The sequence below is a fragment of the Tetrahymena thermophila genome, assembly GCF_000189635.1.
Source record: "Tetrahymena thermophila SB210 genomic scaffold scf_8254385, whole genome shotgun sequence".
Taxonomy (NCBI): Eukaryota; Ciliophora; class Oligohymenophorea; order Hymenostomatida; family Tetrahymenidae; genus Tetrahymena; species Tetrahymena thermophila.
Genome location: NW_002476169.1, coordinates 386511 through 412919, shown reverse-complemented (window position 1 = coordinate 412919; position 26409 = coordinate 386511). Strand labels below are relative to the sequence as shown.

Genomic DNA, 26409 nt, shown 5'->3' with positions numbered 1-26409 from the left:
TTAAAATAATCTCCATCTAAAATAAATTTATTTTATTAATTAAAATATTTAAATTTTTTAAATGTTTCAATATTTATTTATACGCCAACCTATTCACTTTTCTTGTTGTTTTATTTAAAACAAGACTAATTCTTTTTGTATCAAATTTAACACTTTTGACATTGATGAGTAAAAAATATTGAAGCAATATGAAATTCACTGCTTAAGTTATAATTCTATTAACTTTTTTATCTTTGTTTATTAAATAATAGTAAAATTAAGAATAAAAATTTATGATGATAAATTGAAACAAATATGAAATTGTATTTTACAAAAAATTTAATTGAAATGAAGGAATTAAATTTATATTTTATTTATTTATATATTTTATAGTCATCAAAGTAACATTTATATAATGAGTAACATAGTATTAGTAAATAATAATTATAGTTTTATAAAAATTGTATAAGTAAAGATAAATGTAATTAGTTAGTGAGTGAGTGAGTTACATGTCTAAATAATTAAATTATAAAAATTTAAACTTTTAAAATGTTTCCATTTATGCAAAAAAGTTATCAACTTATAAGTTAGGTTAACTCATTCAAGCAATGTGGAATCCACAACTTAGGTTTATCGATTATTCTATTTTTTATTTCATTTACTCTTTAGAATTATACTTAGGTATATCTACTCTAAAGAAACAAGTGTGCCAAACAGGTAACGACTCTGGATTGCAATTTAAAAAACTTATTGTAAGCTATTTTACATTACCCGTTGATACATCTCTAACTGGATAACCTCCAACAGGTATGCCAGGAATTTCTATTTTTAGAAAATGGGTAAATACAAAATTAAATTTTAGTTAACTTACCTGTTAGTGCTGAGAGGAACTTTTTCTTTTATACATTATCCCAGTCTTTGAGAATTTCCCAAAACCACTCAATAATTTTATCAGTGCTCTTAAATCCTTCATACTTCATTTTTTTCTTAAGGTACTAAACTATTGTATTTTTATAAATATTAATCACTTTAAATGCTTATTCATAAATTTATTTTTACTGTCAATTTCTTAAACTCCTTGGTAAAATGAAATAAAGTCATCTGGTTCAAGTGCCTCTAAAGCATCTTCTGGAATAATAGAAAATAAACCTTTTTAGAAATATTAAGTTTAGAGAGCTATTTCGTCTTACATTTTAGCTTTGCAGTATAATTAAATATACTCTTTTTTATTCTAGTCATTGACTTCTATATTTTAACCATCGTTTTTAAGCTCTATAACTTTGGAAGCTCCATTAGAGTAGCTTATATAACTAAATGTTATACCTAAATCTAAACCGTTAATATCATTTTCTAATAACCATTAATGTTATTAAGCTGAATTGAAATCGTAAGAGTAGAAATCACCTATACTTAAATCTCTTTTTAATACAGACTTTATAAAGAAAGGAGCAAAGCTAAGCATTAGAGACCAGTCTTCCATCATAGATTTACCCACAAACTTTCCCAGCAATTCTATTTATTCTAAAGCTTTCTTTGAAATAGCATCTTTATTAGGATAAACAGACATCTGATTAGGAGTAAAGGTGAATAATTCTTTGTTATTCAAAAAAGTTTGTTCAACTACTTTAGAAATCCAATGATTTTTGAGTCCACCTGCATCAATACCTTTTTGATAGTTAAATAATTAAAGTTAGATGATATATAAATGCATTATATTTAAAATATTTGATCTATTCAATCAATACTATAAAAAAAGTGGGAAATTACCAATCTCATCAATGATATGATCTCCGACTTTAGATTTAAATTTAATAGAAAAAACTGCTCTGAGCCATTCATCTGTTGTATATTCTTTCATCTCTTCAACAGTAGAGGTCCAAATATTATCTCTGAAAATATTTATTTGCCTGGTTTATTTAGCAAATGTAAACTGATTCCCATACACAATTGATCTTAGATGTCTCATCAGTTCTGATTTTTTCAAAGAAGGTTTTAGCAAGTTGAGGAGATGAATGTAAACATCTCTTCCTATTATTTCAGGGCCCAGTGTTTCAGAAATTTACTCAAAAAATTCCCAAAGCTTTCTCTCAAAATTTACACCTTTTATTCATGATTTAATAAGACTTAAAAAAATAGAAAAATAAATATATTACTTTTCTTTGTTAACTCATTCATCGAAGCTAGCTTAGAGATTAAGAAATCTTCTGAAAACTCATCTTCGCTGTGATATTGATAAATATTTGTGCTTTGTTAAAACTCATTTTTATCCTAAAATGACCTAGTTAATGACACTTCATTAGATTGTTTTCTTTATCTCATAATTGGTAGCTGACCAGTTTCAAGGAAGGCATAATTTAAAATTAGATTGATTTCAGCTAAAGCCTGTATATCCATCTTTATGTCTTTCTTTATATTTGTTATTATTTTCCATAAAACCTAGAAATTCTTTGATACATTCTCTAAATCTATTTCAATATCATCTAATTATTCTGGTCTCATAGAATAAAACTTGCTTACTTAATCTTAGATAAATTAAGTGCATTTCTTTAACATGTTAGCTATTTTGTTAGAAGTAAAATTAGATAAATATTTAAAAATATAATAAATAAATTACTTAGTTATTTTTCAACAAATTCGCTTCTTCCAATAATCCACTCTCTTAGCTGAGATAAAGTAGAGTTAATAATTGGAGTTACATCACTATCATGAGAAAGTTCTGATATAAATTTCTCTAAAGTTTTCCTTAAAGCAAAAAGAGAATAATAAATAAAACTAGAATTGGTTGTCTCTTCTAAATGAGGTGTTAAAAATTTAATAATATCAATAATTTGGACTTAGTTCTAAATAATATTGATCATCAACTAAGGTAATTTTTCTGAAGTAATATTTATAGCTACCATATCAATTAGATTCTATGTAATAACTACATTCTAATAAATATTTGGAAACTCTGCATTAATGTCATTTTTAATTATCATCCATACATGTTCCTATATCCTAGAAAACTAAGGAGACCTAAGAAGTACTTGTATTAAAGGAATTTGTTCCTAATTTATAATTAAAAATTTGAATTAGATATTTGTGTAAGAGTTGTTATATTTAATTGTATTTATTATAAAATTTAAATTGATTACCATCTCAAATATATTATGAGTTAAATCAATTTGAGGGTTGTGTTCTCCTAAAATTATTTAATTTTCTTTTTTGCAATATACTCCTTTAGAAAGAGGATAGTGTATTAAAGAGGTTTTTAATGCTGTTTCTACGATTTAGTTGTATTAAATATTTACTCCTTAGCCAACAGATTTCTCTTAGAAGCTTTACCTAAAAACAATATTTAAAATCTCCATGCAATTCCAAGGATGATTCATTAAGGAAATCAAGAGTTAATTCAAAGATTAATTCTTGTGAGATTAGGAGTTTTAGAAAATTTTCTCAAAAAAGCAAGAATCAAAAACAGGGAATTTAAGTAAAATTTCTTAAATACATTTTTCAATTTTAGATTTTTCAACCGATGTCATTTAAAGATTCTAATCATTAAATATTTTAAATTAATTTATATTCAATACAAAATAATTTTTACTTGACTATTTGAGGATTGTTTGATAGCATTTTTTAAGTCATAGTCAAAGTTGAAATTATATTTATTATCTACTTAATCAACCTCGCTATTGTTATGCACTGTGTACCCTTCATCTAATTAAAAATTCTAGTAGTTTGGTATGTAAACCACATCTATGTGCTAATTTATTTCATATTAGTTTTACTGATTGTGCTAAATATTAAAATCTTAAATTTTAGACTCTTCATTTTTTTCATCTATATCACTGTGCAAATAATTATCGCTAGGTTTGCTAAATTGATCTGACTCTAAAAATGGTAAATTTTAAAGTTTGTATAAATTTAAATGATTCTCAATCTTATTTTAGCTTAATTGTTATCTTTTTCTGAATACTTCTTCTTTGTCTTTGAAGGATTAATTGAAGTTTAGGAATTACAAGAATCTAATAAATTACAAAATAATATTAAAAAAATTATATTTTACAAAAACATTTTACCTTAATTTAAGTAAATTCTAAGGATTCAAAAGAGGATCAGCATAAAATGATTATAAAAGAAAGTTTAGGGTAATATGAAATAGCTTGATTAAAGCATTTAAATGAAAGAAGATATCAGTATAATTCAAAAATAAATATTCACAATTAATTAAAATTTGATGAGCTATAGGCTATGATACATTTTTTGGAATATCAACCAATAATTCTATTATTTAATTTTGAATATAGAGAGATTTGTTTTATTAACTTTCATATAATTCATCATTTTATTCTTACTTTCCTTCTTTTATTGATTGAAGAAAATCCAAACACTATTACTAGAAAATTTAAATTAAATGCTGAATAAGATGGTTTTTAATGCATAAAGATGAAGAAATATAATTTTCAGTGCTAATTTTATAAAATGCATAGTCTTAATTCAGCAGAAAAGGCGAAAAATTACTATGATTTCCATTTGATCTTTTTTATATTATGATAAAAAATTAAAATTATCAAATATGTATCGAATTTATTGAATCTTACAATTTTCTCTTTTAAAACATATGATGTTGCAGAGAGTGAGTAATATCTAATAATTTGACATGAAAATTGGAAGCTACAATATGCTAAACTGCTAATGGATATTCTTCACAAATTATTTTTAATACTTCAAACAAGCTTATTATAGTTTTTTTAGCAGAATCACTTGTCTTTTGATTAATAAATACTTAAATAAAATATAACAAAAAAAAGAAATTTTACCTTAGAATACTCTTAAAAGTAAACCATCCATTCCATAAGTTTAGTTGTTATAGAGTTGCACTCCTGTAAACTCTTTTTACATTCAGAGTTAGATGAAATGGTCTATATTTTATCAAAATCTAAAGGTTAAGCTAACTCCACTAATTCATTCTAATTTGGAAAAGATTTTAGTATAAATTTTAAAACAGACTATCCATATTTATTATCTAAAAAGCATTGAATTTCCTTTTGTTAAATTTATTTTTTAATTTTTTATTCACTTTCTAAATAAAATAGTTTCTTTAATTTGAGCTCCAAGTTTACTTTTAAGAAATCCTATTGTAAAAAATAAAATTTTTAATCAATACTTTAATTTAAAAAATTTAACTATTTGTTAAATTAAATAATTTTTGACTAATTTATTTTTTTTTTTGGTTTTTTTTAACCTTTTAACATTTAGCTATTTTAGTAAACAAATTTTTTTACTTTATTACAAGATTAAAATTAATTTTATTTTAATAATGCTTGGAATACTTAATAAATTTGATTTTTTTATATCAAAAGAATAAATTTAAAAATTTTTTACTTTTAAATATTAGTATTAGATAATTTTAGAAGATCTGAATAAATAAAAATAAAATAAAAAATAATTTATTAATTTACTGAATTCATTTACTCAGAGAATGTTATTTCTTTGACATTATCAAGGAAAGATGTAATTTAGTCATTAAAAGACATTATTTACTTTTAATCATTTTTAAGATTCTTTTATATTTATTTTTCTATATCTATAAGCACTTCTAAATTTTTGAAATCAAATGGTAATTTTGAGCAAAGTATATTTGTTACATTCCTTTAATTTAAAAAAAATGTAAGTTAAGGTTTGTAAGAAATCAATTTACTTTAAAATGTGTGAAAGTTAAATAAGATTGTCTGTATTGGTTTCTTCTATTTAGTCAATTATATATTGAGCTGTGTTTTTGATGATTTAAAAATCATAAACAGGAGAATTAGCAACTAAATTTTTTACAAGTATCCCATAGTATGTAAGAGCATCAAATTTATTTTTAAATTGAGGATAGAAATCACTAAAATTGAAGGTTTCTCTATATTTATTGAGCTATTAAGAATAATCTTAGTCTTTTAAATCAACTATTTTGAACTAATATTAATTTTTTAAAACCTAGAATTTATGATAAATTAAACTTATTTTATTTTTTTTAAACAAAGATAATTCTTCTTAAAGATAACAAATATCATTAATTATTTTATTCCAATTATCAGAAATTTTTTCATAATCAGTTTCATCAAATAAAAACCTCTGTCTTTTATCTTTTTCTACAGATAATAGAGCATCATAGAAAACTAAATCTAAATATCCAATTAAAGAAAAGAGTTCTTTTTATTTTTTAATATTGTCTTGTAAATCTTTAGATTTCTGTTTTTATATAATTTCCTTAAAGTCGATTAGCACCAGTAAATTTATCTTGAATTCACATATACTTTAATGAACTGTATTATTCATTATGTTTAAAATTATAACTAGAAGATCTTTATTTGGTTAGGGTTAATTTTAAATTATTTTAGAAACATTATCGTAAAGTTTTTTATTTAGAAGAAGAGAGGAAAATGAGCTAAAATCCTATTATTAATTTTATATTTAAAGGTTATTTTTTATTTAAAAAAAATTTTACTTTTATTTTGTTTAGTGACTAAAAAAAAGAAATTAGTAAGTTCTACTTCTAGCTTTAACTGAACTCACTTTGAGACATCACCATATAGAGCAAACAAGAGAATAAATAAAAGTCTTTTATATATTTGAATTCATAAGATTTGTGGAGGTCATAGTGTATTATTGAAAGTCTCAAATCTAAATCCTTTGGAATTTGCTAAAATAAGTGAATGTTCTTCTTCAAAAATAAAAAGTATTTTTTTTATGACTCATTTAGCTCATTATCTATATTTATAATAATTATTATTTAAAATGTTGTTTCAAAAATAGGTATTACGGTTTAAGATAGCTGATTCGCTGCTTAATCTGACAAAGTTTAAAATACATATTTCCTTAATGAGTAACTCTGGATGCTTATTACTATAAAAATTCCATAAAGTTCTTAGATGTCCCTAATTTATTTTTTATATTAAAGAAAGTTTTTATTGTTTCTTTATTATTTTTTAATTTTACCTTATATTTTACATTTAAAAGATAATAAATTTTGCAAAATTCTGGATATTCTTAAAGATGAATATAAAATATTCTTTCTTTCACAGGTATAATCTCATCTTTAGGATCGTTTAAAGATGTCTTTTAGAAAATTTTACAACTAAACAAAAGCAAAGGAACTAGCTATTTCTATAAAGTTTTTAAATTAAAAAAATAATTTGAAATAAAAAAATTATTTATTTACTTCATCTTAATTGGCTTAAAATGCTGATATTTCTTTTTCTAAATATTCTTCTACCTTATCATCAGAAGTTTCAAGCAGATCATTATTAAAAGAAGCTAAGTGATGAAGTAAGCTGATTTCCCATACTTACAATTTAGAAATTCGTTTTTTCATATCTTCGTAAATATTAGAGTGGTTTTGAATAATTTTCTAAAATTTAATTTAAAATATGAAAATTTAATTTATTTTAAATACTACTTTACTTCTACAATAGGTAATGCTTTTTGACGAAATTCTCTTGATTTATGTGTTACTATCTTTTAAAGTACTATAGATTAGTTCAGTATTTGGTAATAAGAGAATTTATAATTAACAAGTAGATTATTAGTCTTTCTAAATAATATGAATGAATTTCCAATACTCATTTTGGCTTACTTTGCTATTGACGCAAGGTGATTTTACAAATCTGAAAAAGTCATATCAAAAATAGGATGAATCATTTCTTATTTTTGAATTTCTTTCTTATAGTCAGTGGTTACTTCCTCAATTTCCTTAAAATCTATATATTTATCTGAGCATGAAATATCATCAGAATGTATAGGAAAAATACTTTATTAGTTTTTTTCTGATAAATTCTCTGTCAAAATGTTTTCAATATCTTCTAAATTATCTGGTTATTTGATATTGCTTTGGATAATATTTAAATAAAATTTTGGTGCGACTTCAGAAAGAAAAAGGGCTAGATAGAATTTAACTAACCCAGGTAACTTATGGAATTTTTTTTTAATGTGGTATCCAAAGGTAAATTATTCGAAATCAAATTAAAACTATTAATTGATATCCTCTTTTACCAGCTAGCCTTTTCTTCTTCTTTTTTCTTCTTCCTTCTTTTTCTCCTCATAGAAGAATTCAGGAAGTAGCATGTGAACTTACAGTAGCTTAGATAGATCAGAGGAGGTGAAATAAGATGAGATAGCATCTATACATTCTAATTAATCCTGATGAAGTAATACCCTTTAATCAATATCTGATTCTAATGTAGCTACAGCATTAAACAGGTACTCATGAAACTTAATCGTAAACAAATCTGCAGTTTCGCATTACATTAACTTTTTATGAGTTCTCTGCAAACTATAATAGCTTCTTATGTATGGAGGTAATAAATTAATATTAACATCATGTTCAATATACTTAAAACAGTTTTTATCGGTTTCAATTGTATGTATGATAAAACGTTACATATCACTACTAGAAAGAGATTATTAATACTCAGTGCTGCACACAAGAGCCTAAAACTATGATTTAGTTTCTCTTTTAATATTGCATGCATCATCAAGAAGGGAAAACAATAGACATGGAACTAAACAGCTGAAGTCATTTTTGATAATTTACACCAAATCGATATTCATACCAAGCTCTTTTCTTTCAGAAAAAACTGTAAAATATGATAGCATCAAAGTTAGCAAAGACCTAATGCAATCTTTTTTTCTTAACAACTTAATTACAAATGCTACTCTAAATACATCTTATATTTCAGCATCTTATCCTAAAATTTGCTTGGCTAAATAATATGATGGGTATATCATATTTTATTTGTGTTTTCTTTCATTTGATTGGAATTCATTATTAATACCTTATTAGCTGCTTGCTGAAACATCTTTTTATAGTTATTATGTATGATAATTTAAAAATTAATATGAATAAGCATCCTAAATTCTCAAATTAGATAATTGTGAGATTCTTTAATTGCTTGGATTGCTTCCTTAATTGCTTGTATTGCTTCCTTAATTGCCTAATATTGTATTTTAGTTATTTTAGAATGATTGTTTTCCACACACTACATCAACGTTTATGTTCAAAACTATTTTCTTTCTATGAATGATATAAATAAAATTTTAGCTATCTGCAAAATGTCCACCTTGGCTTTGATCAGTCTCACCTAAAATAAATGATTTGAGATAGTTAAAGGGATTAAGACTTTAGTAAAATTATGAGGTAAATATGTTGGCTTCCAAGTCAGTAATCACAATTTCATTAGTACCTATGAATTATTTAAATAGATTCTTAATCTATCTTAGAGTGACTTTTGAGGTATTGAGCTGGCTTATAAGCTAAAATGTTTTTTCAAGAAGAAAGCAATTATCTGTATAGAAAATGATGTTAAGGAGCTACTTTATTGATGCTTCGCTTTCTGAATTAGCAAATCCTCTGTGCTCTTTCGAATTTGAAAAACTAATGTGATTAATTTTATCATTTAATAGAAGTAGACTTATTAGCTTCTATTCACTCTACTGAACTAGATCTTGATTACCAATTAAGGTATTTTCAATTAAGCTCTATATATTTTAATTAAATTTCTCTAACATGTATCCTTGAAGCATTTCGAATTCTTCATTTGAAATATTTTCATCTTTGACAGTTGATTACCCATTAAAAATTCTACTGTACTTTGTTTTTATCATTTAGTACCAATCTTCATCACTGAGTAGTGATAAATTAACTATCTTCTCAAAGTCAATCTAACAATTTTATGCAAATAAAGTAAATAAATTACAAATCTAGTTTATTGTATGAATTTTAGTGAAATTTTAATTAATTACATCATAAACACCTTCCATTTAAATTCGCTCTTGTATGTTTAAATACTTTTCTCTGTTTCGCCTTCTTTAGCTTGCTTGCTATTTTGTATTTGCCTAATGCTTATTTAGTAGAAACCAATCAGAAATGAATTTTTAATAATTTAATTGAAAACTTAAATTCAAACGATTATTAATAACTCGTTTTTTATTAAGCTTTTTTATAATAAATTCAATTAATAATCAAATTTTTTGTAAAATAGAATTTAATTAGGCACATTATTATAATCAAAGTTCTATTAGGAAAAATTTATCTTGAGAAGAATATATATTAGATTATTATGCTCAATTTATTTATTTAAATCTGCTAACCATTAGTACTTTAAGCTGTTTTTTTATTTTGATAAATTTTTTCTATGAATTTGAATAAAAAAATATGTTAAAAAAGTAAGTATTCATATATTTATTTTTTAAATATTTAAATATTTATTTTTAAGCTATTTTTTAGATGAATTTAGAAATCCATTTGCTAAATTTTAATATATTTGAGATTTTATTATAAAATAGAGCTACAAGTTCTAAATTCAATATTTTTATCTTAGATTAAAAATAGTCTAAGATAATTTAACTGATTTTTTATTTAAAAAAATTATTTAAGATTTATTTTTCAGTTTTTTTTTTCAATAACTAAATAACTAAATTCAAATTTTAGTAACATTTTGTTTAAATTATTATTAAATAAATTGCTTGCTAGTAAAAAAATACATTTTGATAAAAAACAATAAAATAATTTCAAATTTTTTATTTTTTAAAATGTTGAATACTATTCTTATGAAAATATACGAATAGATTGCAAAATGAATATTTTCAAGAAGTAAATGTTAATTATTCCAAATTGAAATTCAGAGTAAGCAATATACTTTTGATTAAAATTGTACTTATTATTTTGATTTAAAATTATGATTAGAAAACAAAATATTTAAGAGTATTTACAATTTAATTATTGCTTTATCAAAAAAATAATTGAATGAATCAAACAGCTTTAAAAACAATTTAATCAATTTCGTAGCTTATTTCATAGCATTATATCTATTAACAAAAAAAATAGCTGATTTTAGATTAATATTCGAAAGACTTTTAAGATAAAAAATGAAATAAAAAATAAAGAAAGCATCATTTTTATAATTATTAGATATGTTTGGAGTAGGAGTAAATATGAAAATAAACAGTTAAGATCTTTATAAAACCAGAATTGGAGGAATATTTACAATTATGCTTATTTTAGTTATGATTATATTCTCTGCTAATTTATTTTAGCAAGTTCTTTATAAATAAAACCCTAATTTGCTATTTTAGTAACAATAGATTAGCTAGCCATATCGCCATGATATAGATGCAAGTAATTTTTCTTTAGCAGTAACTCTTTTAGATGAATAGACATTGCTTCCTATTTACGATGAATCAATTTTTACAATAAGTGCTTAGGTTTTTTACAAAAATAATATCAAAAATTAAGATGGCACCTCTTATGTTGAAAGTGGAACTATAGATTTAGTCATGGAAAGATGCACAGAAAATGATTTTTAAGAGCCAGAAAGTAGGTCGTATTTTATGCAGTTAGACTTTTCAAAAATGTATTGCATTAAGCCTGGTTAGAGTGGGATGTTTTTAGAAGGTTAATTTGATGCTGATAGATTTAACATGGTAAGAATAAATATTAATGAATGTATTAGTACGAATTGCAAAGATCCAACAACCAGATAAAATATTTTATCTAACACAGACCTTTAAGTCTATTACACAAATAGTGTAGTTTAAATAACGAACTTAAAGAAACCTTTCAAAAGGGTAGGATAAACTTAATTTTGGAAGACTAATTACAATATGGTTTAATAAGTAAATTTGATGTTTATTAATTAATTTGTATAAGATGATATGGGACTTTTTTATTCAGAAGATTTAGAAACTGAAAACGATTTAGCTTTTAGTAGTGAAAGAATTCTTCTTGGATCAAGACAAGCTAGCCAAGATGCACCTTTTTATTAGATAGAAATATATATGGAAAAAAACAGTTAGAATATTTACAAAAGAACTTATATAAAATTTCCTTAAGCTGTATCCTAAATAGGTGGTATATTTAATGTAATTTTTGCTTTAGGATGCTTATTTACAAAGCCATATGCCAAATATTAATTATAGAAAAAAATTATAAAACATTCTTTCAATTTTAGTGAAGGATAAGCAAGCAAGACAAAGAAAAAATTGGGAGATAATTCTAATTTAGTTTAAAATAAGAAATTATAACTAAAAAATGACTCTTCCAAAAAATTAGATCACAAAATTGAACTGTAAAATAATATATTAAAAAAGTAAAATGAGAGTATTTAACAGTAGACAAAAGGTATTTTAATTGAAAGAATAATAAATTATTTATTTATTTAAAATCTTTTAACTAAAAGGATTTTTTGAGACATAATCATTTAAATTAGAAAAATCTCATAATATGAATACATTCAATAATAACGATACCTAGTTAATTTTTTAGTAAAGTTTTAATTAAAAACCTCAATTTAAAGAAAGTACCAAAGGTAAGGGTAAGTAAATTGATGCAGCTTCAGCAGATAAAGTAATTAAAGAAAATGATGAATTTATAATTGAAAATATATAAAAAAATGATTTAGAAATTTAAAATAAAAGCTTTTTTTTAAAAATTTCATCAATGTTTATTAAAGGAATATAGAATTATCTAAAAAGTTATACAGTCTTTTTTAATATTTGCAAATATGTTGAATTTAATTTTTGTGTGAGCAAAATAAATTAATTTACAGATGTTTGCACAATAATAAATAAATAAATTGAGCTTTAGAGAATTAAATTTATTTTACTTAATTATGATTAGATCTCAGCTTTTAATTAAATTCCCTAACCTATTGTCAGTGAACATGTAATAAAAATGGATCCTTCGATTTCATTGTTTGCTCTAAATATGATAGAAGATAATGAAAATGAATTTTTACATAAATCTGCTTTGTAAAGCCAGTTGAAATAAACATAGAAATATGATACTAATATTGGTAAAAAAAATATTATTTTAAAAAAGGAATATAAAAATAATCCTAATCAAAAGATTTTGTAGATGATTAATTTAGATCATTAATAATAAAATATTAAAGAATAAATTTACTCAGAAGAAAAAATAGAGTAATCAATCTCAAAAAATGAAAGTATTTTTAAAATAGCAAACACAAACTTTAGCTAAAATACTTAAATTAAAAAAAATAGCAATTTACTATCTTTTAATAATAAAATATCTTCTTCATAGATAAGCGAAAGTATAATTATTGAAAGCTTTAATATATCTCCATAATAAGTGTATTAATCAAAAGATACTCCTATAATTCCTCATTTAATTTCTTCTAAATTTAATGAAAAAAAATTACATTTTAAATCAGATGAATAATTAGATTGAACAAATAATAATGATAAAAGTTTAAAAATATTCTGAATTATATAAAATAAATAAACAAAATTAAAAATATATTGTTAAAGTAAACAAATAAATTCTATTAATTTATAAATTCTATTTAAAAACTAGCCTCTATGTTAATGATTTATAATACCAAAATTTAATTTTAATCTATTTATCACTCGTGAATTATTATTTAAATAAGATTTTATTTCCAACAATATTATTTAAATTAAAATTTTTTCTATCTTAATAAATCAACATATTAATCAAATATTTCATTCAAAAAAAATAAAAAGCAATAAATATAAAAATATTTTATAGGATACATTTTTTATTAATTTTAAGGTTTTAACACTCGCGCTTTTATAATTTTTAATTTTCTATTTACTTTTTATAATAAAATTGCAGCTAAAACTAAAATAGTAAAGAAAAAAAAGAATAAATTTATAATAAACAATGTCTTAATTTAATATAATTCATACATTATATTTTTTGTTAACTTACTATATCAGTTTGAGTTGTTACAATTATTACTAGTATTAAACCCAAAATTAGAAGAATTTAGAATTTAGACTCCTACATGTGAATAAAACTCTTGTAGTGGTATAGTCTAGAGGTTTACGTCAAAATATTTATATATCTGTAACAAAGGTACAAAATACATGAAGTAAATAAATTCTTTGAATCTTTTACAATTACTAAAAACCAAAATTAAGTTGGGAAAAGGATATTTATAACAATCCCTATTTGAATTCTTATATTTAAATTAAAAATACGTTTGTAAATAAGCTATTAAAATCCACTAATTTTAAGATTTTTGATAAACATCCTTTAGATTAATTTTCCTATGATAAATATTTTAATTGTTGTGGGGTAAATTTCTTTATGGTATTTTGGAAAATACTACCGAAATTTGGTAATTAAATTAATATTATAAATTTAAGACAATTTTTCCAAATATTCCATTTAGCAATATATTTAGACTCTAAATTGATAAGTAAAAAATTGTTTAAAAAAAGCGGAGCAAAAAACTTAGATTATAAATAAATTGGTTATCAAAATACTTACAAAGATATCAACAGAATTTTGAAAAATCTTATTGTAATTATAGCTATAATATTAGAATGAGTCAAGTAGACTATCCTGAGAAACTTGATATACCATTTTTATAGAAGATTGACATATTTGGAGTTGGCGTAAACATAAAATTTAACAAAAGGGAAAAGTACCAAACAAAATTAGGAGGATTGTTTTCAGTAGTAGTTTATATTTTGATGCTCGTTTACTCAATGAATTTACTAAATATAATTCTTAAAAAAACTGATCCAATAGTCATATTTGAATAAAACTCAGTAACTTAGCCATAAAGATTTGATTTAAATCCTCAAAATTTTTCTATTGCTTTTGCTCTTTTGAACGAAAATCTAGATCCCTTTATCGATTAAACCCTTTACAGTATGAATGGCTAAATTTATTATAGAAATAAGATTTGGAATAATTAAACATAAAAATATACAGAAGATGTGGGAACTCAAGAATTTTAAGTGATTCCTTGTACTGAATAAAGCTTTTAAGAACCTAATAGCAGAAATTACTTTTTAAATTTAAATTATACTAATATGTATTGTATTAAGGACACTTCTTAACTATTTATTGAAGGACAATTTGATGCAGATCGTTTTACTATGCTCAAAATTAATCTAACAGAATGCTCTGATTTGAATAATTAATCAATAAAATGCTAATAATAGCATGAGAGGAAAAAATAGTTAGAAAATACTAAATTATAAATATATTATGTCAATCGCATCATATAGATCAGAGATTATAGTAATCCGTTCTAGTCAGTCGGACAGACATAATTTTGGAGAACTAATTATGAAATGGTTCAATAAATTAATTTAATGTTTGTAAACACATATATAGCTGACGATACTAACCTTTTTTATGGAGAAAATTATGTTAATTAGAGAGATTTAGTATTTAGCTAAGACAGATTATTATAAGCTTCCAGAGATTAAGAATCTAATCAAAATATATATGAAATAGAGATATACATGGATAAAAACAAGGAAAATGTCTACCGTAGAATTTATCAAAAACTTCCTCAAGCCATCTCCTAAATAGGTGGCATATTTAATGTATTTTTTGCAATAGGATGCTTGTTCTCTCATCCATATGCTAAAATGTAGCTAGAAAAAAAATTAATCAATTAGATCTTTTAGATAAAAAATGACAATGATGTAAACAATTTTAAGAAAAGGAGTAAACCAAAATAAGAGTTTTCTAGATTAAGTTAAAACAAAAAATATCCAAAAAATTAAGATTAATTAAAAAATAATTAAAATTAAAAAAAAACAAATACTCTCCATTTAGATCCAGTGACTTTTAATTTAACAGAAAATTAATAAAGTAAGATTTTTATATCTTTTTCTAAATATCTTTTTATTTTTTGTCAGTATATTTATTTATACATTAATTTAAAATAAAGGGCACTCGAGTAAAGAAAATTAATGTGAATTGAAAATTAATTAACCTTAAGAAGGGTCTTTAAATACTTTTGGAAATGAAGGTTAGAAAGAAAAAAGTTTTGAATAACAGCAGCAAGCACCATAATAAAATCATAACAAGATAAATAGAAGCAATGAATTCACCAATTATTATAAAGAGAATTAATTCTAACAAAAAAATATCAATTAAATGAAGCATTAAAGCATTAAAAATTAATATGCTGATCAAATATAAAAAATTTTTTATTAATTAACAAATTTAAATTTTTTTAGGTAATTATTAAGAGATGCGAAATTAAAAACATCAGATTATATAAATAGTTATATAGATTACTTTTCATGCTAGAAAAGTTCTAGAATGCAATTTTTGGAAAATTCTATTAACTAAATAAATCAGCATACTGATATTTGCTAAATTATTAATAAATAAATAGAGCTTGAGAATCTTAAAACATTAGTCCTAGATGATAATCAATAAACTCTTTTTAAATGCATCCCTAAACCTAAAATCATCAAAGATGAAACAGCTTTTTCATAAGATAAATCTATAGATTTCCAATTTAAGGTTAATAACTTATATGATTTTATTTAAAACTAATAAAACATTAAATAAACCAGATTTTAAATTGAACTGATCAAATTTCTATCATAAGCACAATCAGCACTAAAAAAAATGAGAAACAATAAAAATAAGTTTAATCTTAAACTAATATAAATACTTGATTAAGATCTAGTTGATATGCTTAAACAAGATTTATGTTTCGGAAACGAGTAAGTCAAACAAATATTTTAATATTAAAATAACGCTGACTAATCAACAAGCAAATTCGAATAAAATGAAGCTGACAGCTACTAAATGTAAAATTGTGAGCTAAGCCAAATAAAAACACTTAGCATTCCAATAACTCATTCATAATATTTTATCCAAAAATCTAGCGAATAAATACAATTAAGTTTTAATGAAGAAAATAATGTCATTTAAAAAATAAAAAATATTGATAATGTAAATATAATCCCTCACTAATTAAATATAATTAAATTAAACTGATAAATACTAAAATATGTTTTATATGAACTGCATAAATTGACACCAACAAATTAATTTTAATTTAAATTCATTCTCATAAAAAAAAGACTATTTCTAAATTTCCAAATTTACGATTATATTAATGTTAAATTTAAATTATTTAATTTTTAATATTTATATTTTAAATTAAGATAAAACTATTTTTTTAATTTATGGTTTTATTTGACAATTTAAGAGTAAGATCATGAATTCATAATTTCCATTTATAATTAAATGCTTCAAAAATTTATGAGTTCAATATAATTTTATAATTGTTGTTTTTATTTAATTAGAATTTTTACTAAAAAAAAAATAAAAATAAATTTAAATTTCAAGTCTACTTTTTTAATTTAAACCTATTTTTACTAAATTTTCTGAAAAAAATACATCCTTCAGACATTCAGCTCGTATCTCTTATATGATGAAATATTGTATTTCTATTTCTCAAAATATGTTTTTCCTTAGAGTTAAAACAATATTTAAACATATTTATGAACAGTTCAAATATTTAAATACAATCTATATTCTACCTTTTTAGTGATTTTCTTTCTAAGAAGATTACATTGAAACTATTAAAGTAATAAATGAGTAAATTTTATTTATTAATTCTTAAATTTATACAATAAAAACTTGCTACCAATTTTAAAGAGAACATAAAATTACAAAGGAATTAAGTCAATCATTCTGAGTGATATTAAATAAATTATGTTAATGTTTCAGAATATTATCTCTGTATCTTTTGAGTAATAGGGTCATTCAAAAATTCATCAGTTAAACCTACAACTAAATAATCTTCTTCTTCAAAACCTTTTTCTAGATAGAGCTAATCATATAAAGCTGTTTTTAAAGCAGGGTGAACTTATCCCGTATTTTAATTTTATTGGACTATATACTTAACTAAATGCACAAGTATTTCAGGTTATGATTAAACATATTTGATAAAGAAGGCAATAATTGATTAAGCATCTTCAACTGATAATGTAACATCAGAAGAAGCAACAGATGATTTAACTTTAGCAAGACTATATACAATTTTCTATTGGTATTAAGGCTCCCTCATAAAAATACTTATAGCTACTCTCATGTACTCGTCGTTGTAACCTTCGTATTTTAACAGTTTTTAAGATTACTTTCCTACTATCATTAACATCTCATTATTATAATCAACGATAGATTTATAGTACTTTTACTTATCAATATGCATCAATTCTCTTCTTTCTAATTTAAGATTAAATAAAAATTATTCATATTTTTGTATGAAATTTAAAAAGAAAAATATATGTACCTTCTCTAAATTTAAAAACCATTTCTCTAAACTCAGGGATAGCCATTTCAGTAAATAAATCAGTAAAATCCATTAATGTTTATAGATCATAAAACTAATATTGCATATATTATTAAATCTAGGCATTTTATATGATTTAATTTATTCTTTCATCTAAACTTAATACGTTTTCTTCTTATTTGCTTTCGTTAACTCTTTAATAAACTAAGTAGGCAGATGCTGCAACACCACCTAAAACTAAAGCCCCTTATACTACTCTATTATTTTTTAAATAATCTAAAATTTTCTCCATTTGTATTTACTAAGTTATCTCCCTTCTAATTAATAAAGTTTAATAAAATAATTAAAATTTTGCAATCTTTTACAAATTATTAAGATACTCAAATTATTTTTGATATCAATTTTAATAGAAAATTCTTTTCTTTGGATTAAAATTTAATATCCAATAAAAATTATAAATTATCATTTCCATCCTGAAATATTAACAATATCACTAATTAATTATGGATTAATCTATTATAAAAAATTTAAAAATAAAAAAAACTCTAAGTAAACATTTTATATTATTTTTATTTAATTTTTTCACTTTTTTTTTTACTTTATTTAAATATTTTATACAAGTTTTAATTCATAATCAAAAATTAAACATATTTTAAATTAATTTATTTATGCTACTATTTTTTTAAACAATTTGCAATTACCACAAACAAACCCTTTGACATTATTTTAATATTAACTTAACTTATAAATAAATAAACACTTTTTTTGAATTTATAAAATAAGGAATATTTTGAGGTTAGTTAATGAACGATTTATAAATATGATAAGATACTAAATTCATTTAAAGAATGATTTTAAAAATAGCTAAATAAATATTTCAATAAAATAAATAAATCTACAAAACTACAGACTTTTTTTATAGAGATAATAAAATATTAAAATATTTATTACTTTAAAAGAAAATCCCATAATAATTTTCAAGATTTTAAATTATATATTAGTTAGTTAGATTAGATTAGATAAGAAACCAATAAATAAATTAGGTTCATTACACAGGATGGTGGGATAAAAATTTAAAAAACTTTAGAATAAACAACAATATTTATAAAAACTATAATATAAATATTTCTATATCAAAATAAATTTTGCAACATTTTCCCTCATTATGATTAATTTTATGAAAACTAAATATTTTATAAATGAAGTTGACAAATATTTTATTATTCTTCAATAAAAAAATAATTTTAAATATAAGGAAATTAGATATCGAAGAATATTTAGATATTCTTTATTTGAATACTATAAGTTATATGGCTGATAATTAAATAAACAGACAAACAATAATTAATTAGATTTGCTAGTTTAATTTAAATTCTAATGAAATTTATAGATACATTTTGAATATTATAAATATTAAATATTTCCCAGTCTAAATAAAATAGAAATTTATTTTTTAGAATAAAATTATGGTGCTTTTATTAAATACTTCAAAAATATAATTTAATAAATTTCTAAATATATTATTTATTTTTTTATTGATTTTATGCAAATAAAAATTATATATTCAGAAAATGATGTAGATTTCTTAAGTTAGTAAAAATATAATTTAACATAAAATAAAAAAATGTTGTTTTTAATGAGCACAATAAAAGAACTCTATATTGAAATTAGAATGAAGTAAAATAGCTTTAAATAAATTTATTATGTTTTTTTATTTTTTTTATGAAGAATAAAACATAAATTTTTCAGAGTATGAATTATCTATGGGTAGTCAGTAAATTCTATTGGTGTATTCAGAATACAATTTTCAAAGATTATTAATTGTTAATTATAGCTTTTAAAGTTTATTCAGATTTCCTCAAAATCAAATAAAGTAATATTCAGTTATTTCAGATTTTCTATTTTGATTTAATATAATCAGTTTTCAAATTTATTTTTTAAATAGAAACAATTCTTTGATCAAAAAGATTACTAATTAAATAAAACAATAAATATACAAATGAGGTAAATTGTTTTGCTCATTTTTTCTTTTGCTCTTTCTTTGGCTGATACATGTTTTAACGATTGCGCTACATGTGATAGCTAAAACGTTTGTCTATCATGTAGCGGTGATAATGAAATAGTTAACAGTTATTAAACTGCATGCATTTGTTAAAATAATTACTATGCAACTGAACTTGATCCTATTGTTTGTAAACCGATGGCAGTAGATTAAGCAAGTGATTAATGCGAATAAGAAATAAATCTTAATGTTGCTAACTTTGATATAATTGTTAATAGCTTTTATTTAACTTAAGAAAATCCTGCTAATGATTCTTAACAAAATTATGTTGTTTTTTAAATAAAAATAGACTCTGAACACTCTTAATTCAATTCTTATAATTGTAGATCTTATTTATATACCTATATTTAATACAGTCCTAGTAATTTAAATGGGTCTGACGAAGATTCTAACTATACAATGCTGATACCTGTACTTAATAACGAATAATCATATGTTAGTTAGCTTATTGGAGGTTAGCAAGGAGATTAAAATATTTAAATTCCTCTTAATGATATCTACACGCTTGCTCATGTTTAGCAAATAAGCGATGATAATTCTTAAATAGTATAATAGATGTGGTTTAGAGTATTGATAGGATCTGAACACACTATTTTTAGATCTCATCGCTGGATTACATATATATTTACTAATAGGGATTAAGTACAGTTTTTTAATTCTAATGTGGATACAAAATCAACATAAGGATGCTAACCTGGAATGAATTGTATAATTATACCTGATTTAGATGTAACTGGTAATGAGTATTAATCAGATTGGACTACATTGGTGAATGATAAAATTTATATAATTGGAGACTATTTATATTTAAGAATTTGGTTTAAAGATTCAACATATAAAAAGTAGCTATCATTTAATAAGATATTCTTTTTGAATGATTAAGGTTAGATATTTGACTATTCGTCTTTAGTAGACAAAAGTTAAACTTAATGGAACAATACTGACAATTCTCTTCACATTATGATCTAGTTGGTAGAGCCTTCAATAAGTGCATAAATATAAGTGGAAATGTTTATTTAAACCACTCCTTCAGGACTCCTTAGATAATTAACTCAGAAGGGTTAGATCATCTCATAATAGTTTTCTTTGCATATTTCAAAATCTAATAGCAAAACTTCAAACTCTAACTCATAAAATCCATACTCTTATTCCAAACCTTTCTTATTGACACTTCCATTAATTTAACTCATAGTCTTATTATTGTTTTTATGATGAAATCTTAATTTTGTTTTGACTCTAGTAGCATTTAATTAATTTTAGTTACCATCCATCATATTTACACAAATTTACTTCAATAAAAAATGCCTAAATTAACTTAAATAAATAAATAATATTTCTATTATAATAGTGAATTTATAATTTATAAAAACTAAAAATGAATTCTAATATTAAAATGTAGTCTATCTAATTTCTTCAAATTCTTTATAAATTAAATATTTTAAATTTGTTATGAAACTTTTCTTTTTGATTTCAATACAACATTTTCAAATTTTTCTATTACAAAATTGTTCATTTATTTTAAATTAACAAGTAACAAACAAATTTATTTAAAAATTACTGTAAATCAGTAAATGATAATTAATACTTTTTTATTTATTTGATCTCTAACGCTTGAATAGAATGAAAAATTTTTTAATAAATTAATAGATATCATATTTATCTTTTATATGAAGTAACATTTTCATTAAAAAAAATAGCTGTTTATTATATTTTTACAATATATCTTTATCTTAAAGATAACTTCTCCATTAACTTCTTTATATTTAACAAAGAAATTGAAAGTATTGTCTTTTTATTATCAATAAGATATTTGAAATAAAAATTTTTATTTCATAATTTATGATCAAAGCATTACAGCTTGATACCTTTGTTTTATTATTTAAAAAGATAAACAAAGACTAAATTCTAGACTATCTGATAACCATTTAGTATAAAGTCAATCTTCTAATTAAATATAATGCTTAATTACTTTAATTTTAGATAAATAATCAATAATTTTGTTTTCAAAACATCTCATTATAAATTTTTTTTATTAATATTCATAGCATTCTAAAATTTAATTTAAAAGTATTTGTTTGATTTTAAGATTTAAAAATTAAATGTTTTATTGAATAAATAGAAAATAGAAATTAAGTTTTCTAAACAAAAGTTAATAATGAAAATTAATAATTTAATTTTAATTTATCAAAATTGTTTTGCATTTCTATTTTCTTATTTGATAAGTGATTAATTATACGAAATTATAAATATTATTAAATTAGCTACTTTAACTAAAATTAATTTCTTTCCTTATTAGGATAAAAATTTTTAATGAAATTATGAATTATATTGAAATGGATTAATATTTTAAACCTTTAATAAATTATTTAGAAATCTTTAAATAAATATTTTCTTTATTCAAAAATTATTAGAATAAAAATAAATTTTGTTAAATTTAAATTGTTTGTAAAAAATAATACTTTGACTTATTAAAATCTTATTTACTTACATTATTGTTATTAAATATATATTTTATTTTAAAAATGAGAGTTTTTTAATATTATAAAATATGTATTAATTCAATAATACATGCTCTCTACTTACTCCTTTGTTAATCCTTTTGTTTCTTTTAACTCTTTTAGAAAGTATAAAAAACAAAGGAAGGTTGCTCCAAGATAAGTGAAAAAAGTTCCTGATAATCCTAAAAGTTAGTTTGTGAAAGGGAATGTAACCCCAATAATTAAGACCCAAGTCCATCTCATAGCAGAACAGTAACTCACATGCTCTTAGTTTACAAGTTCAATCGTGTATGGCCATGTTACTCCCCCTTAGCCTATACCAAAAGCAAATAAAAAAAACATGATCGATATAAAAGAAAAAATAAACATATTTAGCATAGAAAATATGGCTATTCCTAATTAAGATATCATCAACAATATTGTACTAAGAAGGATAAGCGGTTTTCTTCCTGCCCTTTCTATAAAAAAAAATGAAAGATATGTGAAGATAAAACCTGATAAACCTAATATGACAATTAGGATATAATTCAGACTTTGGTTTTTAATTTATTCAGAGAAAATTAAACTAGAATAAAAAGTAAGAGCAGATAAGCCACTTACTCTAGATGCTGTTTATACTATTAAGCCTAACATAAATCTTCTAACCTTACTTCTTTACATTTTACGAGATTTTTTTTGACTAAATGAGTTATAAATCTCTGTTTAGACTAGATCATCACTTGCCAGTAAAGATCTGTTTAACGAGGTTGTTCTGATAAAATCTACTTCACCTTTCATATTTTAATGAATCATTGATTCATTTTTATTTTTTCCTTGGCTTTAAAATAAATCACTTTGCTTTAAATTATCTTATTAATAAATCTCGCTATGCTCTGAAACCTCTCTGATACTTTCTTTTACATGGCTTATATATGCTTAATAGCATGCCTAGGCTCTATTAGGATAATAGATATCAGATAAATATAATTTAAGAGCTCTTAGCTAATTTCTTTGTGCCATTTAAATTGGTGTAGGCTGATTATAAACAGAATATAAACAAAAAATTCTTATCAAACACATAAGTATTGGAACTCCTAGAGTTAATCTCCATGCAATTTCTCTTTCAAAGAAGCTTTATTAACTTATAAGCTCTTGAATAAATTACTATTTATCTTCTACTGTAGTATCTAGAGAATAAATAGGTTAAATTATGCCAAGACATACACATAAAAATGATCCTAATTAAGCAAATATTTAAACAAATGTACCTGTTTTACCTCTTAGAGCCATAGGTGTAAATTCTTTGAGGTATATAGGTATAATAGTTGTGTTTAATCCACAAGCTAATCCAGCAAGAAGCCTTCCCAACAAGAAATGGCCAAAGCTATGGTCAATAATTTATTCAATAATTCCAACTATCCCCAGTACATCAGTCAGCATAAGACAGAGTCTAAAGTTATAATTTGTAGCTATGAGAAATTAAGAAGTAAGAAGGGAACCTATTAAGCACCCTAACGATAATGAAGAAGTAATTAATCCTATATAAAGCGATATTTCAGATTTATCAGTCCATCCATTTAAGTAAGAAATATGTTATTGTGTAATGTTCAAACTACTGTTATTAAACCCATAGTATAAACATCCTAAACTTACAACTACACCTCTAAGGTAAACTGTTATCTTGTATATTTCTTTATCAGAGTTTTCATTATTTAATTTTTGCATTTTTTTGTAATTGGTTAGAACATTATTATAAATATTTATTATTTAGATATAAAAATACTAATCTCCAATTTCACAAATATCGACTTAACTATATTCTAATTTCATTTTTCTAACTTTATTATTATTTTTACTTAACTCTTAAGCAAGGCTTACGTCATCTAAACAAAATAGTTATTCAGATTGTGTAATTTACAGAGAAATATCCACTCTAATTTTTATTTAGCTATATTTCAAAACCTTGTGGTGAAATAACTAGCAGCATTTTTGGAAAATTAAAAAAATTAAATTTAGAATATTTGTTTATTTTCATTTTGATTTGCTTTAAAGAGATAAAAAAATGTTTTTATTATAAAGATTACAAAAGAATTCAATTAAAAATGGTGAGGGTTTTAAAACTATTAATTTGTAATTTAATTACCTTAAATTTACAAATTAATTGAAACTAAACACATAGTTAGTTTGTTAGTCATTATTTATAATTGAAAATGAACATTATAAGTAATTTAATATATTTTCAGAAGAAAAAGGGGGACATTAGGAAATTATTAAAAATAAAGTATTAAGAATTCATTCATCTCAAATTCAGCATTTTTTTTTTCAGTTAAACATTAAAATCATTTTTGGTATACTTTAAAAAGTTATATGTTATTTATTATAAGTAAGCAATAATAAAATTTAAAAATATATTTACCTTATTTAATAGTTTTCATAACATCTTTTTTTTAATTTTGACCAACTCAAATGGACTTTATATAAAGATAATAGATTTTTCATAGTATCATTATTATTTTATCATATTGCAGAAATTACGGATTATATCTTACTATCAATTTATGGTTTATTGCTAATCTAAATTTTATGAAATAAAGTTAAGTATTATTTAAATTATTGAATGGATTCAAAATTTTTAATGATACATTAGGCTTGGTGGGCTCAATTTTCAATTTTCGTTTTATAAATATTTATTAACACAAAATTGAAGTCATATAAAGTATTTATTTTAATAAACCAAAGTTGTGCTAATTCCAAATCAAGTTTTTATTCTAATTAATTTTAAAATTTAAATTTATTGTACATCTCTCACTTAAAAATGAAAATATTTGTAAACATAATCTATTTTAAAAGTGATTCAATCTTATTGAATAAAAATAATAATTGTATTTCTGTCTCTTAACTTATCTCTTTAGATTATCAGAGAAAATAATTCTCAAAGATTAATGATAACTTACTTTTGTGAGAGCTAGAAAATAATGATTTTAAGTTAAAAAAGTATAATTAATTATTGAATTAATTGGAAAATCTATTATTTTATTTATGTGAAAATAAAATAAAAATATATAATTATTAAACTGACTAAAACTATAGCATTAAGAATATAGAGTTGTTAACAATAAATTTATGAATAAAAATAAGTAAACAGTTTAAGATCATTTAGTTAGCACCATTTAATTGTTAATAAAAAAACTCAATTAATTAGAACAGTAATGAGCCAATCATTAAAAAAAATTATTCATAAAAATAGAACAAGCGAATTATCTAAATTGAAAAGGAGTGATTTACATTTTTAATCTGGAAAAATTATAATTTGCTTTAATTGTGATAGGATTTTATAAGTTAAATTTTATTTTTTAATAATAATTGAAATTTCAAAAGTATTTTAAGTTAATTTGTTTATTTCAAATTTTAAGAGAGTTATTCTTCATTTCTAATTATGATTTAATTAAATTTTAAAAAGGCATACAATAAATAAATTTTAATAAATTAAACTTAAACAAAATCACATTTAAAAGATCTTTATTTTTAGAAATTTAGCATTTATAAAGGTCAAATATGATAAAAATTTAATTAGTGTGTGATACATGATAAAAATTTAACTATTGTGTGGAATTATCAAAAATTAATATTTTAATTTTTTTAAAAATCAAAAATATTTATTTATTTATTTAAAATTATTAAATTATTTCTACTTTCACTTAAAGAAATAAATTTGTTAAAATAAATATGTGAAATATTTTATCTTTGAAATATTTTATAAAAACTTTAAATATTAAATTTATGTAATAAAAGTGGCTATAAACTTTTGAGATATTTAAAT

The 26409-nt window shown here is 22.0% G+C and overlaps 6 protein-coding genes across 6 annotated transcripts; 3 read left to right on the top strand and 3 right to left on the bottom strand. All coding sequences in view use genetic code 6, as the record gives it.

The window, feature by feature from the left end:
• Window positions 1–580: 580 nt before the first annotated feature.
• On the bottom strand, window positions 581–9762 carry TTHERM_00533890 (HECT domain ubiquitin transferase; the record flags this gene model as incomplete). Its single annotated transcript, XM_001024411.2, has 19 exons — window positions 581–801; window positions 851–979; window positions 1039–1644; window positions 1747–2079; window positions 2133–2537; window positions 2594–3026; window positions 3114–3509; window positions 3563–3983; window positions 4038–4496; window positions 4560–4726; window positions 4779–5093; window positions 5421–5610; window positions 5660–6399; window positions 6452–6714; window positions 6767–6881; window positions 6943–7110; window positions 7166–7354; window positions 7408–9663; window positions 9745–9762. 19 exons carry the CDS (start codon window positions 9760–9762, stop codon window positions 581–583), a joined length of 7824 nt encoding a protein of 2607 aa, XP_001024411.2.
• A 981-nt stretch (window positions 9763–10743) lies between these two features.
• TTHERM_000532889 (transmembrane protein, putative) lies at window positions 10744–13189 on the top strand (the record flags this gene model as incomplete). Its single annotated transcript, XM_012800098.1, has 2 exons — window positions 10744–12121; window positions 12180–13189. The coding sequence occupies exons 1-2, from the start codon at window positions 10870–10872 to the stop codon at window positions 13187–13189; spliced, it is 2262 nt and encodes a 753-aa protein (XP_012655552.1). The 5' UTR covers window positions 10744–10869.
• Window positions 13190–14313: 1124 nt separating this feature from the next.
• Window positions 14314–16747, top strand: TTHERM_00532880 (transmembrane protein, putative; the record flags this gene model as incomplete). Its single annotated transcript, XM_001024409.2, has 2 exons — window positions 14314–15601; window positions 15681–16747. The coding sequence occupies 2 exons, from the start codon at window positions 14314–14316 to the stop codon at window positions 16745–16747; spliced, it is 2355 nt and encodes a 784-aa protein (XP_001024409.2).
• Window positions 16748–17444: 697 nt separating this feature from the next.
• On the bottom strand, window positions 17445–18342 carry TTHERM_00532870 (hypothetical protein; the record flags this gene model as incomplete). The annotated part of the gene is made up of 2 exons (XM_001024408.1): window positions 17445–17983; window positions 18051–18342. The coding sequence occupies 2 exons, from the start codon at window positions 18340–18342 to the stop codon at window positions 17445–17447; spliced, it is 831 nt and encodes a 276-aa protein (XP_001024408.1).
• A 1707-nt stretch (window positions 18343–20049) lies between these two features.
• TTHERM_00532860 (hypothetical protein) lies at window positions 20050–21324 on the top strand (the record flags this gene model as incomplete). The annotated part of the gene is made up of 1 exon (XM_001024407.1): window positions 20050–21324. One exon carries the CDS (start codon window positions 20050–20052, stop codon window positions 21322–21324), a length of 1275 nt encoding a protein of 424 aa, XP_001024407.1.
• Window positions 21325–22670: 1346 nt separating this feature from the next.
• On the bottom strand, window positions 22671–24314 carry TTHERM_00532850 (MFS transporter; the record flags this gene model as incomplete). The annotated part of the gene is made up of 1 exon (XM_001024406.2): window positions 22671–24314. One exon carries the CDS (start codon window positions 24312–24314, stop codon window positions 22671–22673), a length of 1644 nt encoding a protein of 547 aa, XP_001024406.2.
• Between the last annotated feature and the right edge of the window lie 2095 nt (window positions 24315–26409).